At 35.5% G+C, this 17,122-nt stretch overlaps 1 protein-coding gene across 1 annotated transcript in view; it reads left to right on the top strand.

The window, feature by feature from the left end:
* The window catches only part of Ac78C (adenylyl cyclase 78C), a 234,437-nt gene extending 219,413 nt beyond the window's left edge, over positions 1-15,024 (top strand). Inside the window, exons 19-28 of the mRNA XM_085951588.1 lie at positions 690-1,087; positions 2,651-3,787; positions 4,800-5,037; positions 6,983-7,109; positions 7,935-8,041; positions 9,445-9,559; positions 10,952-11,097; positions 12,261-12,456; positions 13,337-13,508; positions 14,571-15,024. Of these exons, the coding sequence (XP_085807714.1) occupies positions 690-1,087; positions 2,651-3,787; positions 4,800-5,037; positions 6,983-7,109; positions 7,935-8,041; positions 9,445-9,559; positions 10,952-11,097; positions 12,261-12,456; positions 13,337-13,508; positions 14,571-15,024 (3,090 nt within the window). The remainder of the gene's footprint in view (positions 1-689; positions 1,088-2,650; positions 3,788-4,799; positions 5,038-6,982; positions 7,110-7,934; positions 8,042-9,444; positions 9,560-10,951; positions 11,098-12,260; positions 12,457-13,336; positions 13,509-14,570) is intronic.
* The last annotated feature ends 2,098 nt before the right edge of the window (positions 15,025-17,122 follow it).

Genomic DNA, 17,122 nt, shown 5'->3' with positions numbered 1-17,122 from the left:
CCTATTTTAAGAATTTACAAAACAATTCCCATCTATACCCATTCTCACGTAGGTGGAATAGATCAACATCCGAAGCAATTTGGTTGAAGAGAGTAATTATCAATAACCTCACTCCACCTGTATTTTATTTTATTTATAATGTACTTGTAGCTGCAGAATAATGAGCGATCAAATATCTATTATATCAAATTACTCTGCAGTAATATATTCCCAGCGAATCCATTTCCAGTAAACAACTTAGCTAGACCAGCAAGTCGATTAGCGAAATAAGAGACGGTGTATAATTACATCATATCACAGCACATTATACCATTACGGTGTATTAGCCGAATAATCATTTTTCATAGTATTATATTTTCTAACGACTGTAATAACAAATAATATTTCTTTTCGCTACTCAATTTAAAACGCTGATTCTATAATTTGTCTAATATGATTATGTACCAGAATTTAATGTTAATGTGTTACTTTTTATTGTATAAATAACGAAGAATAATTGATCTAGAGGTCACTCGAATACAAGTACTTAGCTCGTAATTATCATTGTATAATATACTATTGTACCGAAACGCTGCTAATAAATCTCACCCTGCTACATCGTAGACTTCATTATCATCATCCTCAATCTACACATCGAACACCACACTAGTGACCCAACATACTCATCTAACTTTTGCATAATTTGACAGGTGGACGAGATGATAGACCATTCTATTGAAATAGAAAGCAACAAACGAATGCGCACAGCCAACGTCAACCCATGGACTCTCCACTTCCGGGACAAGTCACTGGAAGGTTGCTTCTGCACCCTCCGGGAGGACATGTTTAAGTCCAACATGATGTGCTGCTTTCTTATCTGGCTGTTCATTGTGCCCACTCAAGTTATCATACTACCCGTATGCACGGCTTTGATAGTGTTTCTTACCCTAACAACACTGCTTTTGACAGTGGCAGTAGTGTTAGTGATGGCTGAGGAGTTTGAGCAGCTTCCTCTGAAGCTGCAGCGTATGTCTTCAATGCTGGTTCACCACAGGAATCGAAGGACTTTCTTTATGTGCGGAATCGTTATTATGATGTCGCTTTCAAGGTATTCTGCTTTCATTTTAAAACGTTTTTCTTAGCTCGTATTCTTATTTGTCCGATGGTTCTTTGTCCGGTACAAATCTTGCAATCGATTTTTAACTTACTTCCCGACTAGCTAGAAATTTTAAACTTTTAGAATATATTAGAACACGATGCCAATGCATGTTTTTAATACTTTTAGCCATCTTTAAGTGGAATTGAATTCATTTTCAGTTACTTCTGTTTTGTATGAAAAGTTATTTCGGCACCATTATTGGTTTGGGGTCCTAGCAACTAAATTATTAATATATACGTGCGTTACTATGGAAATCAATATGACATGTCAAAATGACATTTCAGTATTATATCTATCAAGTACAAATTTTTTTGATCGTTTAAGCTAGTCAAGTCAAGTTTATATGATTCAACAGAAAATTTAAAAACGTTGTATATAAAAAGTTCTTTTTATTTTGTAATTATTTTCATTTTATTATTGCTTTTGCAGTGTGATATGTGACCAGCGCAAGATGCCTCGAAGAATTGTTGTCTCTTGCTGGTGTTTTAGCATATTCTTGGTCTTGCCAAGATAGTCCTCGTATAATACAATATATTCTCTAAAGCTGTAATTTTTATTTTTCCGTCAGATTATGGTGGCTTTGGGAAAAGACAATTTATTGACAAAATAATAATTGACCAATCTGATACTCAAATAAAATTAATATTTAATTGGCATGATAGATGGAAGGTTTGTATCTCAAGATAAAGATCGTAGAACCTTGCGAAAGTTAGTTGATCTAATCTGCGAGGATAGCACCTTCCAACGTCTCTACAATCATGAACTCTATGTATCTATACGCTTTTTAATGTGCCTGACGTCGATAGTCAAAAACCATCGCCTTGAATGGCCTGGCCACGTGACGATCAGTGTAATAATAATATAAAGAGAGTGGGTATTGTTCAGCAAAATGAAGCCGTGTTTCTTGCATATAACGCACAGTAGAACCTCATTATTAACTTAATTATGAAAAGTTATACCATCATGTTGCTTCTCAGCACGGCTACCAAATTTAAACAAAACACATTTAATAACAATATTTTCCACTAAATTAACCAAAAACAATTACCACTAAGTTTATATTGAACACAAAACAATAAATTTCAGCAACACGTGGTCACAATTTTTAAATGGCTGTTGTAGTCTTCCAAATCAATATTTACCGGCGACGTGTACAAAAAATATTTGATTCAGCCGTATAAATTCTATCTTACTCTTACACATATTGCGGAGATATAAGCGTGCCGAATGATTTCTCACTCGCACTTATGGTTAGTTTTTGTTCAGGCCTCGGTCACATGTTTCTTCAGTATGCTCTACACTTTAGTGAGACTTTCAAATGCTTAAATTGATCCATTAGGAGGGGATGAGTCGACTTGAAGCATTCAAGGTCCACCACAGATTGTGGAGAAAGAAAAAATTAAAGCTTTGTTGAATTCAAAGTGTAAAATATTATTAAATAGCCTATGTACGTAATACTAAAACAAAGTTAAAATCCTATATAACATAAGAATGTTTTTCTTTTTATTTCAGTTCTGTAAGTCTGGTAGTCTGTCCTCCTGGACAGTTCACTTGTCCTTCACATCCAATTGATGACAACACAACCATTATCAACAAAACTGACATTAGCAATGCCCCCACCACTCCTAAAATGTCTCCTCAAAATGTCTATGACATGGTTCGCAACGTTATCAACATGGAAACCATCTCCGGTGATGATCCAAATGTTCAACCGCTAGTTTTAATTGCCCTTGGACCAGTCAACATTATAAAACATTACCAAGAAAATAACAGTAAAAAAGAAGAAAACGTAACAGAAAATAGTAAATTAGAATTAGCGAATGAAACAAAAAGTAAAAAAGATGTCGAAAGAAGTACAGATAACAAAATGGCCGATATTTCAAATGTTAAAGACGAAAGAGTGTTTATAAAACCATTTTTTGATAATGTTAACGGAAAAGAACATAACGAAGATTTAATTAAAAATAATAATACATTAGAAGAATTGAAAGACGTTAAAAGTAAAATTAATTTAAAAAGAAGTGTAAATTATAAAATGGTAGATGTTTTAAATCTAAGAGATGAACAGGAGTTTTGTAAAACTGAAAATGATTGTGCCAAAAAAATGACAATGTATAATAGTGTTGATAATGAGAGATTGGTAATGGATAGTAATTTAAATGTAGATAGTCGTGTTAAAAGATATGTAAATTCTGCCCCAAACGGTGAACAGAACACTACAAAAGATCAAATAAAAGTGATATCATCAACAAATCCGTTGAAGGTTATAAAAATGCTGACAAACGAGGTTGACAGTAATAGAAATGAAATACTAAAAACGCCAGTTTACGGAAATTCTATAATACCCGATTCGAAAATGTCTGAAGTGTCTTTTTCGAAGAACCAGTGGGAACAGGGAAAGATGGCCAGAATTCTCAATAAGACAGATGAAGTTTATGGAGCTGAACATCTCTGTAAGGACTTTGATGAATGCTACCATCCGGAATATGTCGTCTTCACATGGACCATGTGTCTCGTTGCTCTGGCAACTACTTTGAGGTTATATTATCTTGTGAAGACTTTCCTGGCGATCATATTGGTGTCAGTATATGCTCTGCTAGTGATGGTTGCGTTTCCTGCTATCTTCAGTGATCCAGCCCAGGAAGCTGTGTACGTTTGTCTGATTTTATTTATTTTAAAAACAATTAATGATTCAAATAACAATTCAATAGATTTTATAATGTAACATTCTTTATTGAACACACTTATATATTGACTAAATACATATTATTAGTACTGGTAAAATATTAACGCAATCTGATAAGAACTTAATCAGTTGTATATTACTATTTTGTAGTTAAATCCGTCATAATTATGTTGGGCGTAGGTGACTCAATTGGTAAAGCACCAAAATTCAAGGGATACAGGTTCGAGTCCCACCCAGCGTTGTATTTTCTAGTGGGTATGTTTCTGAGGCGTTTTCAAAAATCTTTTTTGAAAAAATACGACGCCCAGACATTGTATTCAGTAGATTCGCACCAATGTGCTTTACAAATTAAGCTACGGGCGCCCTATCTAATTACGACGAAATTAACTAGTAGTTTTTTCATGAAATGCTTATCAAATTGCGTTCATTTTCCAAGAGGTTAATACATAGTATTTATTTCACCGGCTATGATTCTAAATAGGTACGTATTCTCAATCATTGACGTCTAGTTCTAATTGTTGTCATCTTCCATTTGTTCCTGGACTTAGACCTGAGCTAAGAAAATTACCGACACCAATGAAGAACTTGTCGCATTATCCTTCATAAAGGTTACTTTGCCAATTATGTTTAGTCTCACCGAGCTGGTATCTCTTCTCAGAGAAGAACAGTAGAGCTTATTTCTGACTGATTATAGTCCAGACCCCAGAGGCATATTTTGAATGAAGAAACTAAATGGCTGCCTGAAATACATACCTTATGTACTCTACAATCATGGCTCACTGAGTATTTTGCTAGAATTCATGGCGAATCGTCTGTGTGACGTTCCAAGATGACGGCCGCTCTATATAGAATATAGATGTATTTAATATTATGTGGTGTGTTGAAATAGAAAATTATAATTTTTGATTCTAAGAATTAATATTGGAAAACTTCTTTGGATTGAAATAATAATGCATAATTCGTTTTTATCTTCAGAATGGGCATGCCTCTATCAGCTCAGATGATGACGCTCCTGCTGGTGTTTCTGGTAATGGTGGCGTACCATGCAAGGCTGGTGGAAGTCACATCAAGATTGGACTTTCTCTGGAAGCGACAGGCGGAGAGAGAACTCGCTGAAATGGTAGAGAGCCGTCACAACAATACGCAGCTTCTAAAGAATATTCTTCCCGATCATGTGGCGCACCACTTTCTGGCTGAGGACAGACTTTCGGAGGTAATAACTCGTCCACTTATATCACGGCTGGTGTTTCACGTAGTTGCGGGGTATTGACAAGAAATGCTTATTAGGTGAGCCAATAATAGGAAACCGCAAACTATAGAGCACAATAATAATTAAGCTGTCATACTTTCATGATTTTTAATTTCGCTCTACAATCTGGTGTGGATATACCTGATCCAGTCCAATGCATATATTCTATACACAAGACTGCTATCGGCGACTATCATGGGTAGTTTTTATTTTTTTTGTATTGAAGTATTATAATTTGTACAATAAGTTAGTTGTAATCATTACAATAAGCGCTATGTTTTAACAGCACCTCTCTTAGCCGTGCTAACTTTTAGAGCGAGATAGGCAGTTTTGACTGTTTGGACGGCTAACTTATTGTAACAATTATAATACCTCAATACAAAATATGATAAACTAAAGTCGATAACAGCCGATAGCGGTTGATAACAGTCTTGTATATAGAATAGATGCGCAGAAGTTCAAATACAAATTAAAAAAATAGCATGAAAACTTTACCAGACCCGGGATTTGAACCCGAAACCTTCTACTTACCAATCAGGTACGTTACCATTCGACCATCGCAGGCGTTGCGGAACCTGCGTAATTACCAGTTTGTAATAATAATAAGAGGCCGGTGGAATTAAGGTCTACCTATAATGGAAACATTTAACCACAAATATGTGCAGATCCGCTTTCTTTCTCGTGCGCAGGAATTAGGCGGGGCTAATGTGATTATTGTTATGGTTACTATTATCGACTATATTTAAATTAAGCCTATTGCACCATTTTCTCTCGCTCTTCGACTATGTCTTGTTTCATGCAAAACCCTTTGAACCTTACGGTAATGTGGTATATTTATAATAGCATTACCTTGATTGAATTATAATTTTGGTAACCTTTCTTTGTCTAAATTTGAGATCATCAGATTATTATTAGTATTATTATTATTATTAGACTATGACCGATCCAAATAAGATCATAATATGGGCCTCCACATAGTGGAGATTTGTATTAACAGATTTTCTTTTTTCAATAAATGGATGATAGCCATTTGCTCAACCTATTAGGTTCAGACTCTTCAGATTGAAAAACAATGTGTATTTGCCGAACCCAGGATTCAAACCTCGGACCCCACGACATTATAAGCCGACGCGTAAGCCGCTCGGCCATCGTGAGCGTTGCCATCAGATAGCGTAGTTATTGGCAATAATTCGTTTGAATCATAACGGCTCGATAGTTTAGTAATAATAGCAAGCACTTGAACTTTTTTTTTGATTTATATTATTATTTTAGTATGTGTTTTTCAAAACCATGACGTATTTCCACTAAAAAGCATTTTACATTCTCAATTGTTTAATTAATATTCAGTATTAAATAAAAAATAATAGGAATAAATTAATTACCTATCTTGCTATTTAATGATCATTTGCCGCCGGGATCAATTCATCAGTGACGTCCCTAGATAAAATGCCGCCCCTAGGCAGCGCCAAAATGTCGTAAAAAGTATTTTTATCATACTTTCATGAGTCCAATATCTAGGAAATGTATTGTATGGCTACATTACTAACAAAATATCAGACTGTAATTACTCGCAAATCTGCACGTGTTGTTTTTGGTTACCAAGGACGTAGAAGGGCAACGGAAGTAAACTAGATGTTGCGAACCCGACAAAACCAGTGAGCTGAATTTGTTAATGATATTTTCGTTATTATTAAGTTTAGATAGCTATTTATATCTATATATTCCAAATGATTCTCCTCGATTTGCCGCCCTTCGAGTAACTGCCGCCCCCAAGCGACGCTCAATCTGCCTACCCCCACGGGACGTCACTGCAATTCATTGCTGGATGAAGTCCTCCTCTCGCTCTGTCTTTGAAATTCAATAAAATTAATCTTGATTAATTTATACGAATCAATATGTGTGATTCCAGGAGCTGTACTCACAATGGCAAGATGAAGTTGGCGTCATGTTTGCCAGTATTCCCAACTTCACCGCATTTTATTCTGAAGATATCAACAAGGGAATGGAATGCATCCGTCTTCTAAATGAAATCATTGGTGAGACGTGACTGCATACATAATTACACTTTTTTGGAGACTATAACGAATTATTATGTTGTCGATAGCTGTTATTTGACAATACTAAAATACTTTGAAACATATTAAATAGGTTATTACATTTCCCACTATCTTTCTTTTTATTTTCTTGCTTGCTTTCTTTCATTCATCCATTGGTCAATTCGTCAATTTGTCAATTCGTCCATTCGTCCATCCGTTCATCCATCTATTCGTCCATTCATCCATTCATTCATTCATTAACTCATTTAATCAATCATTCATTAATTTAAACTTATAAATCAATCATCCAATCATTCATTTATTCATTCATTCACTCGGTCAGTCACTCAGTCAATTACTTGCTCACTCATTCATTCATTCATTCATTCAATCAATCATTCATTCATCCATTCATCCATTCATTCAATCAATCATTCATTCATCCATTTAATCAATCATTCATTCATATTCGTCCAGATGTGGATATTTAAGTTTGGATATGAGCATCTTCAGTTTTTATGCCTGGAAATTTCTCAGAAGCAGTTATTCAAGACTTTGGTCACCACTCAAGTATGCGTTTACTGAAGTCTAATTGACTTTAAGCTGTGAGTGGCCATGGCACATATAAGCATGGAAAAATAGATAATATATAGTAAAAGAACAAAGTAAAAACCTAAGAAAAAATGCCGAGAAAACTATGTGAAGACAGGACGACGCTACATTTTTTCCCATACATATTTTAGGACATTCCCACAGAATGTGTTTGCATCATCTGAAATGTGAAAGCTGACATCGAATGCAAAAATGTATTTTTCTAATTTCCAGCTGATTTCGATGAGCTGTTGGACGAGCCGAGATTCAAAAGCATTGAAAAGATCAAAACCGTCGCAGCAACATACATGGCTGCTTCTGGATTAAACCCGGAAGACAAGGTATGTCACCATCTCCACAAGCCGACGTCAATCGAATTCTAAGTTTTTCAATCGTTCAAACCCACCCAATTTGTTAACTCAATTTTAGAGGCTTTAGTAGCGGTCCTGGTATTATGCTTCTTTGCTTCTTCTATGCTTCTTGGTGCTAAATATGGCCCTGGGGCGGCAGGATTCATGGGTGGGAAAATAAAACATTTTAATAACCTTAAAAATATAGTAAATTCAATAATTATATAAACACAATGTTACTTATATTGAAAACTGTTATGCAGGTAGATTGTGTATCACTAAAAAACACACACGTACAAAAAAGCGGTAAACTAAAAAATATTCAAAATAACATAAAATAATTTTGTATGTGGAGTATACGCATCATAACTATGCACTTCGCTCTATTTATTTATGTATTACTACATTTATTATATTAATACAAGTGAATATCATTCAATTTGATCTAATTTTATGCGAGGTAATCAGTGTAGTAAAAAGTAAAAAAAACGTACACCTACTTTAGTTTAAAATCTTGCTGCTGACAAAAATGAAGTCGAACATTAATAAGTTGGAAGCAGTACATCAGGTTCATCCTGCTCATCGGGATTATTTTTCGCAATTTTTACCATGTTTTTATTAGCTCGTATTCTTGTTTGTCCAGTACAATTTTTTTCTTGTTTGTCCAAGATTTGTATTGGACGATTGAAGATTTTTAACTAACTTCCCGACTAGCTAGACATTTTAAACTTTTAGAATATATCAGAACACGATGCCAATGCATTCTTTTAATACTTTTAGCCACCTTTAAGTAGAATCGAATTCATTTTCAGTTAATTCTGTTATGTATGAAAAATTATTTCGGAAGAAATCCGTAATAAGTAAAACTATTATTGGTTGCTAAGCGGGTCCTAGCAACTAAATTATTAATATACTTATACGTGCGTTACTATGGAAATCAATATGAAATATCTAAATGACATTTCAGTATTCTATATTTATTCAGTATTTCTATCAAGTACAAAAAAGTATTTATTAATACATAGAATTGTCAATGATTCAACAGAAAATTTAAAAACGTGGTATATAAAAAGTTCTTTTTATCTTGTAATTATTATTCTAATTACCCATGTTTCGTTATTTTAATTTTGTATGTTTAATGCGAATATCTATGGTTGATTTTAAATTTATAATTTTATAACAATATCTTTCTTTACTATGTTCCATCCCATATTATATAGAAATATAGATACACGGAAGAATGCAAAATTGTCACTCTATCTTTCTGATTGTTCGCATTGAAGAAGGTGGATTTTCAGGTGGGCGTTGAGTATTTTTTTTTTTTTTTGAAAAGGTGGCAGTTGGCCAAATGAGTTTGGGAATCTCTGATGTATTCCGTATTTTTTTTATTTCAGAATGTACACGATGACTTTGACCACCTCTGTGCTCTCGTGGACTTTGCAACCGCCATGAAACATCGGTTGGAAGACGTCAACATCCACAGCTACAACACATTTCACCTCAGAGTCGGTTAGTCTATGAACTATGCTTCTTCTCCATCTGATCACATCCTCAACTTTCATACGCAATTTTTTCAGATCTGTTTCTATTGTACCTACAATACTTAATTTCAAGTTGTCAGCTTTTGCTGGTTTTTATAAAATCGAGCAAGGAGCTAACCCTGTGTTATCGAGTCTCCTCCTTTTTCATCCGGGTTTGGGACTGGCATTGGTGGAGTTATTATCACATATTATATTTAAATAAGTAATATATTGTTAATTGGTGACCTAAGACCAGTGGCGAAGGGTGGAGGTAGGCTGTCAAGATCAGCCATCAATAGTGCATACTTTGTCAATCATTTCATTGAAATAAGACTACAATTATTTACAGACGGTGTTGGTTAGTTTTTAAAATTCAATTACATCCTGCGAGACCAAACCATAAAAATAATAGTCTATCTATAAAATATCTAAAATTATCCAATTAAATCATACCATAGCTTTGGATATTTTATGGATGGAATAATATTTTTTATCTATTATAGTTTGGTTGAGGCAGGACTTTTTAAAATTAAAAAAAATGAACTAACACTATAATTAAGTAATAATATGTATTCTTAATCCAACGAAAACAAATAAGTATGAATGAAAAATAATAATATAAATAGTGCAGATTAAACTTTGTCAATCTTACATATTTGTTTTCATTAAAATAAGACTACAATTTTATTATTTACAGATGGTGTTGGTTAGTTTTCAAAATTAAATTAAACCTTGCAAAAGCCAAGCCATTATAGGTAATAGTCAAAAAATACTAGTCTATCTATAAAATATCTAAAATTATGCAATTAAATCATACATTACTTTTGGATATTTTATAGATATAATAATATTTGTTATCGATTATAGTTTGGTTTAGACAGGGCTAAATGAATTTAAAAAAGAACCAATAATATGTGTAATATGTATTCTTAATCCAACAAAAACAAATAAGTATGAATGAAAAAGTTTGTACAATTTTGTCGTATCGCCCAGAGTATACCAAAACTGTTATGGTTTGGTTTAGGCTGGGTTTAATTGATTTTAAAATATTAACCAATAGGCGCCATCTGTAAATTGTAGTCTTAGTTCAATAAAAACAAATACGTATGTCTAACAAAGTTTAATGTGCACTATTTATGGTAGATCTTAACAGCCTACCTCCACCCTTCGCTACTGCCTAAGACTGGTCTGGGAAATTGTCTAATCAATTGGCCCAAAATTTAATTATATAGTAGGTACTGATACCTCACCCTCTTCAGCACTCTTATATCGGTAGAGAAAGACAAAGAGAGACAAAATATACAATAATAATTATTTGTCATCGACAGTCTGCTGCTCGATGAGTAAATTATTTCAATCATAACATGTTATACTTTTTCAGGAATAAGTTGTGGGCCTCTAGTGGGTGGAGTCATAGGCGCTAGAAAACCAGTCTACGACATCTGGGGCGACACGGTGAACGAAGCTTCCAGAATGGACACCACTGGTTTAATGGGACATGTCCAGGTTCCCAAATATACCGCACAGGTAAGGACATAAAATCTTTCACCATTTGACTATTACTAGAAATACGTTCTTTCAGTAGATTCTCCATAACCTAACGCCACATCTTTCAGGGTTCCACAGGACGCATAGCATCTATAAATAAACATGTCGCACCATCGCAACTAAACTGCCACAATCCAAAAAACGTCAAACAGAGAAAATCAGCTTTGAAGTTTTTACCTTTCGCATTTTTGTAACTGTGTTTTTGAAAATATACTATGAACGATAGACAATGAAACGTAGTAATTAACTCAAGACACATAAATTTGGACTTGTGGCGGTTTAGTTGCGAGGGTGCGATGTGATGCTTGTCATTCCTTCGTGTATACTGTAATAGTGTATAGGTATAAATCGACATCCGAAACCATTTGATTGACCACAGATATTGCTCTTCCAATTGGTATTACAAATGGCAGGTTAATTCTGTACTTTGGTAGAATAAACAACTGATGCTCTTGATTTCTTAGACACGTACCAAATTCAAATAGATTTATTTGGACGTATAGTGAACCTTAGAAATTTAAATTCAATGTGTTCACAGCATAACATGGGGGGAGAGAAATAAATAACAATACGTAGGTATACAAGTAAATACAATCTTTACCACATTATCTAAGTAGACCCTATTTAAACTTAAAAACTAAACTCATACAGGTGGAATATATCAATATCCGAAACGATTTGGTATAATACGGTGATATTCCTCCTAATTGGCATTACCAATGGCAGATTAGCTCTGCACCTTGCAAGAACAAACAACAGCTACTGCTTTAGATTCCTAAAATAGTTATCAGGGACAAAGACACATATCAATACATATTACATAGGTACTACTAATAGGTACTGATATTACGATACCAATGATAACCAAGTTATAATACCGATACTGGCAGTAAAGACACCAATAATAACCAAATTATAATAACAATATTGTTATCAAAGACATATATCAATACTAGGTAGTATGTGTTTTCATTTAAACCAAGCATACCTATCTGGTATCGCAATGATGTGAGATTAGCATAGTTTACAATGCACTGATAAACTAACTGAATTGGCTTCATTTCAAGAAATCTTAATCAGCATTGATAACAAGAGATAAAACCACATGGTACCTATATAATAATCTTGTATTCCATGCACAGCTTCTGGAGTCCCGAGGGTACCAAGTGACTCCCAGGGGACCAGTGGTGGTGAAAGGAAAAGGTACGATGGAGACATTCTTCGTGGTGGGTCGGAGGGCTCCTCGTGGGGCCACTTGCAGACGGCAGCCCTCGCATCACAGCACTCTGGCCGCGGTGGTTTACGGAATGGTTCAGCAGAGACGCAGGCAGAACACCAGTGAGTAATAGCAACGTATCTTATTCTTCTTCCCTGTGCTTTGACGTCTCTAGACAAAATGCAGACCCATTTTTAAATACAGATTTTTTTTATCATCCTTCCATAACTCCAATATCTAAGATATGTGTTGAATGGATATATTACTAACAAAATATATACCACTAAATCGAATTTAAATGCCATCTCTGCTTCAATAGATAATATTGTAAGTCAACGGTTTCAGATATATTTAAAAATACACCTGACAACTTCCAAAACTCGTGAGTGACTGGCAAAAGTATTTGAATACAATTTTGAATAAAGTTTAGAATAAAATTATATGTATGTACTATCGTACATACTTATGGTAATATATATTATACACCCACGGTGTCCGCGCGGTTTAAGCGTTGGACTATCACGCCGTAGGTCCCAGGTTCGAATCCTGGGTCTGGCAAGTACACATATTGTTTTTCAATTTGTGTGTGAGTCAGGGTATGGACCTAATAGGTTGAGCAAGTGGCTGACATCCATTTCTCGTACAAAACAAAATCTGTTAATACAAACCTCTACTCTGCGGAGGCCCATATGATCCTATTAGAATCGGACATGGTCGGAAAACAACGTTTAATGTGCACTATTTATGGCGGATCTTAACAGCCTACCTCACACTTCGCTACTGCAAAACAACAACAATGGTTTTATCTCACCCTATTTTACGGTACATATTTACTTTGTCCTCCTTCCTTTGCCTTTGCCTCATTTCTGGGGATGATCTGTGAATTTATAAGTGTGGCCAATAATTTCTTTCCTTGCCAAGAAATATCCTTGAAAACAAGACATCTGGAAATAATAAACCTTTTGTTAATATTAATAATTACTCTTATGACACTTTTTTTAGCTGGGAGCAACGTCATCCCAAGCCAGCAGAATTCAATCAGCAGGGTGACATCGCGCGACATGTCAAACGGAGGCCGGGTCCCTTTCAGTTCCCTGAGAGTGTCGCAGAGGGCCGCAGCAAGGCCTTTGAGAAGAAGCACCACCAGGGCGTCGGCTCACGATCCTAGACCTAGGTAAAATATTCTCACCCAGCCTTATACCTAATCCTTTTCTATCAGCTGTCAGAGTTAATATGCCATCATTTAGAATGGTATTCCGAAACATATTATATTCAACAAAGTCGCGGACTTGTAGGTCATGGAATACGTAGTGAATTAGTTCATTATCGTCAGCCTGAATCTATCTATTGCTGGATTAAGGTCTCTCCAAGCTGATTCCACTTCTATCGCTCCTGTGCGTTGCGTTGCCACGTACTTCCGCAGAATTTTATCATTCCATCGATCCACCGGCGTCCAGGTCTACCTTGCGGACGTTTTGTACCTATTGGATAACACTGGATGACTTAATTTGCCCAACGATTGTCTCTTCTTCGAGCTATGTGTCCAGCCCATCTCCATTTGAGGCTTTTAACGAGCCCTGTCACACCGCAAACCCTTCTGCTTCCTTATTCACTCATTCCTCTTTTTGTCCTTTGCGTTATGCCCAGTATGCGCCTCTCCATACCATGCTGTGCTACTCTTAGTTTCTGGATCTCTCTTTTACTTAGGGTCCATGTTTCACACACACGTGTGATTACGGGAAGCACACACTGGTTGAACACTTCTGCGAACAATTTCATAAAATACATCCATCTATAGACAAGTGAACTAGTTACCTGCGGTTAATTACCTATATTATGACATGAGGCGCTAGGCTACTCAAAAGTGGCAACACAAACAGAGACCACTCCAAATCAAGCCTCCTTGCACCACACATGGTCTTAATCGGGCGTATCAAAAAGTCATGCGTTTGGATGTGAAGTATCACCATGCATGGGAATGCCTTTAAGCAGTTACCCAAGATTGAGGTCACCACGCATTCAAGTGTGCTTTGACTTTAAGCTCAGGGAGAGATGGGAGATGGGAGAGAGGAACACGGAGAATAGATAATAATAAAATAATAAATATAAAACAAAAGTAAGTAGGCACTGAAAAAAATATGCTGAACATTTTAAGTGAACAGAAATCTCGCAGATTCCATCATGCCAAAAACCTCATGATTTACTTTCAGTATTACATTATATATTATATTTTTAGAATACCTTCAAGCATCCGCCAGATGTCCAGCTCTGCGACGGACGTCAATCTACCCAGAGCTCCCGTCTCCGCACCACTGACCCCAGTCTGCGGACCCTATAACGAGAACACAGTTCCGAGGCTGTTTTCAGAACCCGTCGTCATCAACATAGACAACAATCCAAGAAAAATGAAAGCCGTCAAACAGAATTCCAACAACTCGGACACCAACACCAAAGACAACAACGACGCACAAGAAAAGAACGGATTCACATCTCGCAATTATAGCTTCAAGGAAAACTTGAAGAACGTTCTAAAATCTTCCAAGACTAATAACCTGCCAGCGCCTGTTCACGGCGCGAGGTTCGTCTCCATATCACCGAGAGCGCTGATGAGGAGAGATACCAGACATCCATCTGCAGAACAGGCTTCTATAGATAAGAGCAATGATTGTAATAGGGGCACTAATGTATGATTCCATTACGTTAATTATCTAGATTATCTTTTATATTGCAATATTTTGTGTTACTAGTCCAATAGCAAAGTTAAATAATTACTGTGTTAAATAATTAACGTGTCGATTAACCAAAAGCTCGTAGTATTTGACTGAACTGATTTGGCATCCACTTGTGGCTACGACCGCTAAAAGCCGCACCCTGCGAACTGCCTTAATTTGTCAAATGGTCTGTATGGGACGTTCGCACACGGTGTGTTTGCTACTCAGTCACATGACGTGAGTCGCTGTGGACATCAACAGTCACACACATTATTAAATCTAATCCAGGTCGCACATACAAAATCATAGATTTAAAAAACCGGCATTGTTGCAACCCTCTATTGCGCACACTGGCGGTCACATATAACAAGCAAATGGTTTTTATGACGTGTTTCGTGAATGTCAACAAAATCACATCGACAAATTGGATGTGTTTCAATTGAGATGAGTTTGTATGTGCGACTGGGCTAACGTATCACATCATTTCGACCGCTGAACGATCTAGCGTCCACACACATACTTCGCGCCCAAACACTCCTAGCTCTGGTGCCATTTTCCTGTTGCACTAGTGATTACACCTGCGATATGCCTAACCTGAGGATAACAACTGTGCTCAACCAAATTGCGTCGGTCATCGATATATTCCACTTGTGTAAGAGTGAGGCTAGATAAATGTTGTTCCATAAATTCATAAAATATTTTCGATTTACTCTCTCAATATACTTTCTTGTATTTAACTTAAAAAACGCGTTTTTTTTTAGATTTGAGGGTTTCAGTTGCAAAGTCACCACCATGTTTGGTAATATAGGTATGTTGATACTATACCATATACCTATTTCATACCATTCACTATTAGATCCAGCTCAGTTTGTTAGTAAAATTGGCTTTAAATCGAAAGTCAATCGTAAATTCGAAGACACTCATTCGCTGACAATAATATAATTTAAAATAAATATTATTTGACAAACCAAGAATTAAATTTATATAGGTAAGGGACTATTGAATTATTACCTCTCTCCCCATTGTAATATTATACAATAAGAAAATTACATAACCCTTTTCCCTAAGGCATTAGATTTCCATTATTTTAGTTAAGAAATATTTCAAATATAACGACAATTCTGTTATATTGTACCTAAGCAAATTTCTTACACAAGATCCAGACTATCTTAACTCAAAAAATAACAATTTCGGGAAAATACAGTTAAGTTAATACATAAATAGTGCACAGTAAACTTTGTCAGTCATACGAAGGTATGTGTTTTCATTGAACTAAGACTACAATATGCAGATGGTTTTGGTTAATTAAAAAATATATATTTAAGCCCTGCGTAAACCAAGCCATAGTAATAATATAAATAATATAAGTAGTAAGATAATAGTCAAAAAATAGTTTTCTATCTATAAAATATCTAAAATTATGCCATTAAATCATATCATACATTAATCATATTTTATAGATAGAAGAATATTTTTTATCTCTTACGGTTTATTTTAGGAATTTAAAAACTAACCAACACCATCTGTAATATGTGTTTTTAATTCAACGAAAACAAATAAATACGACTGAAAAAGTGTGCACTATTTGTTGTCGGATCGTCCATAGCATACCTAAACTATTATGGTTTGGTTTAGGCAGCTTTTAATTGACTTTTAAAAACTAACCAACACTATCTACACATTGTAGTCTTAGTTCAATGAAAACAAACACGTATGGCTGACAAAGTTTTTTTTTTCGACCATGTTCGATCCTAATAAGATCATATGGGCCTCCCTCCACAGAGTAGAGGTTTGTACTAACAGATTTTGTTTTTGCGAGAAATGGATGTCAGCCACTTGCTCAACCTATTAAGTCCATACCCTGACTCACACACAAACTTAAAAACAATATGTGTACTTTCCAGACCCAGGATTCGAACCTGGGACCCGCGGCGTGATAGTCCAACGCTTAAGCCGCCCGGCCACCGTGGGCGTTTTTGAAAAATCGTTTTTAATTAAAATTTTAGTTTAAATCCAAAATTGTGTGCACTATTTATGTCGGATCTTAACAGCCTACCTCCACCCTTCGCCACCGCTT

This window comes from Rhyacophila brunnea, unplaced genomic scaffold, assembly GCF_057557595.1.
Source record: "Rhyacophila brunnea isolate RB1 unplaced genomic scaffold, BYU_Rbru_1.0 scaffold_24, whole genome shotgun sequence".
NCBI classification, from domain to species: domain Eukaryota; kingdom Metazoa; phylum Arthropoda; class Insecta; order Trichoptera; family Rhyacophilidae; genus Rhyacophila; species Rhyacophila brunnea.
The sequence above is the reverse complement of the archived record's forward strand: the minus strand, read 5'-3'. Positions and strand labels throughout refer to the sequence as shown.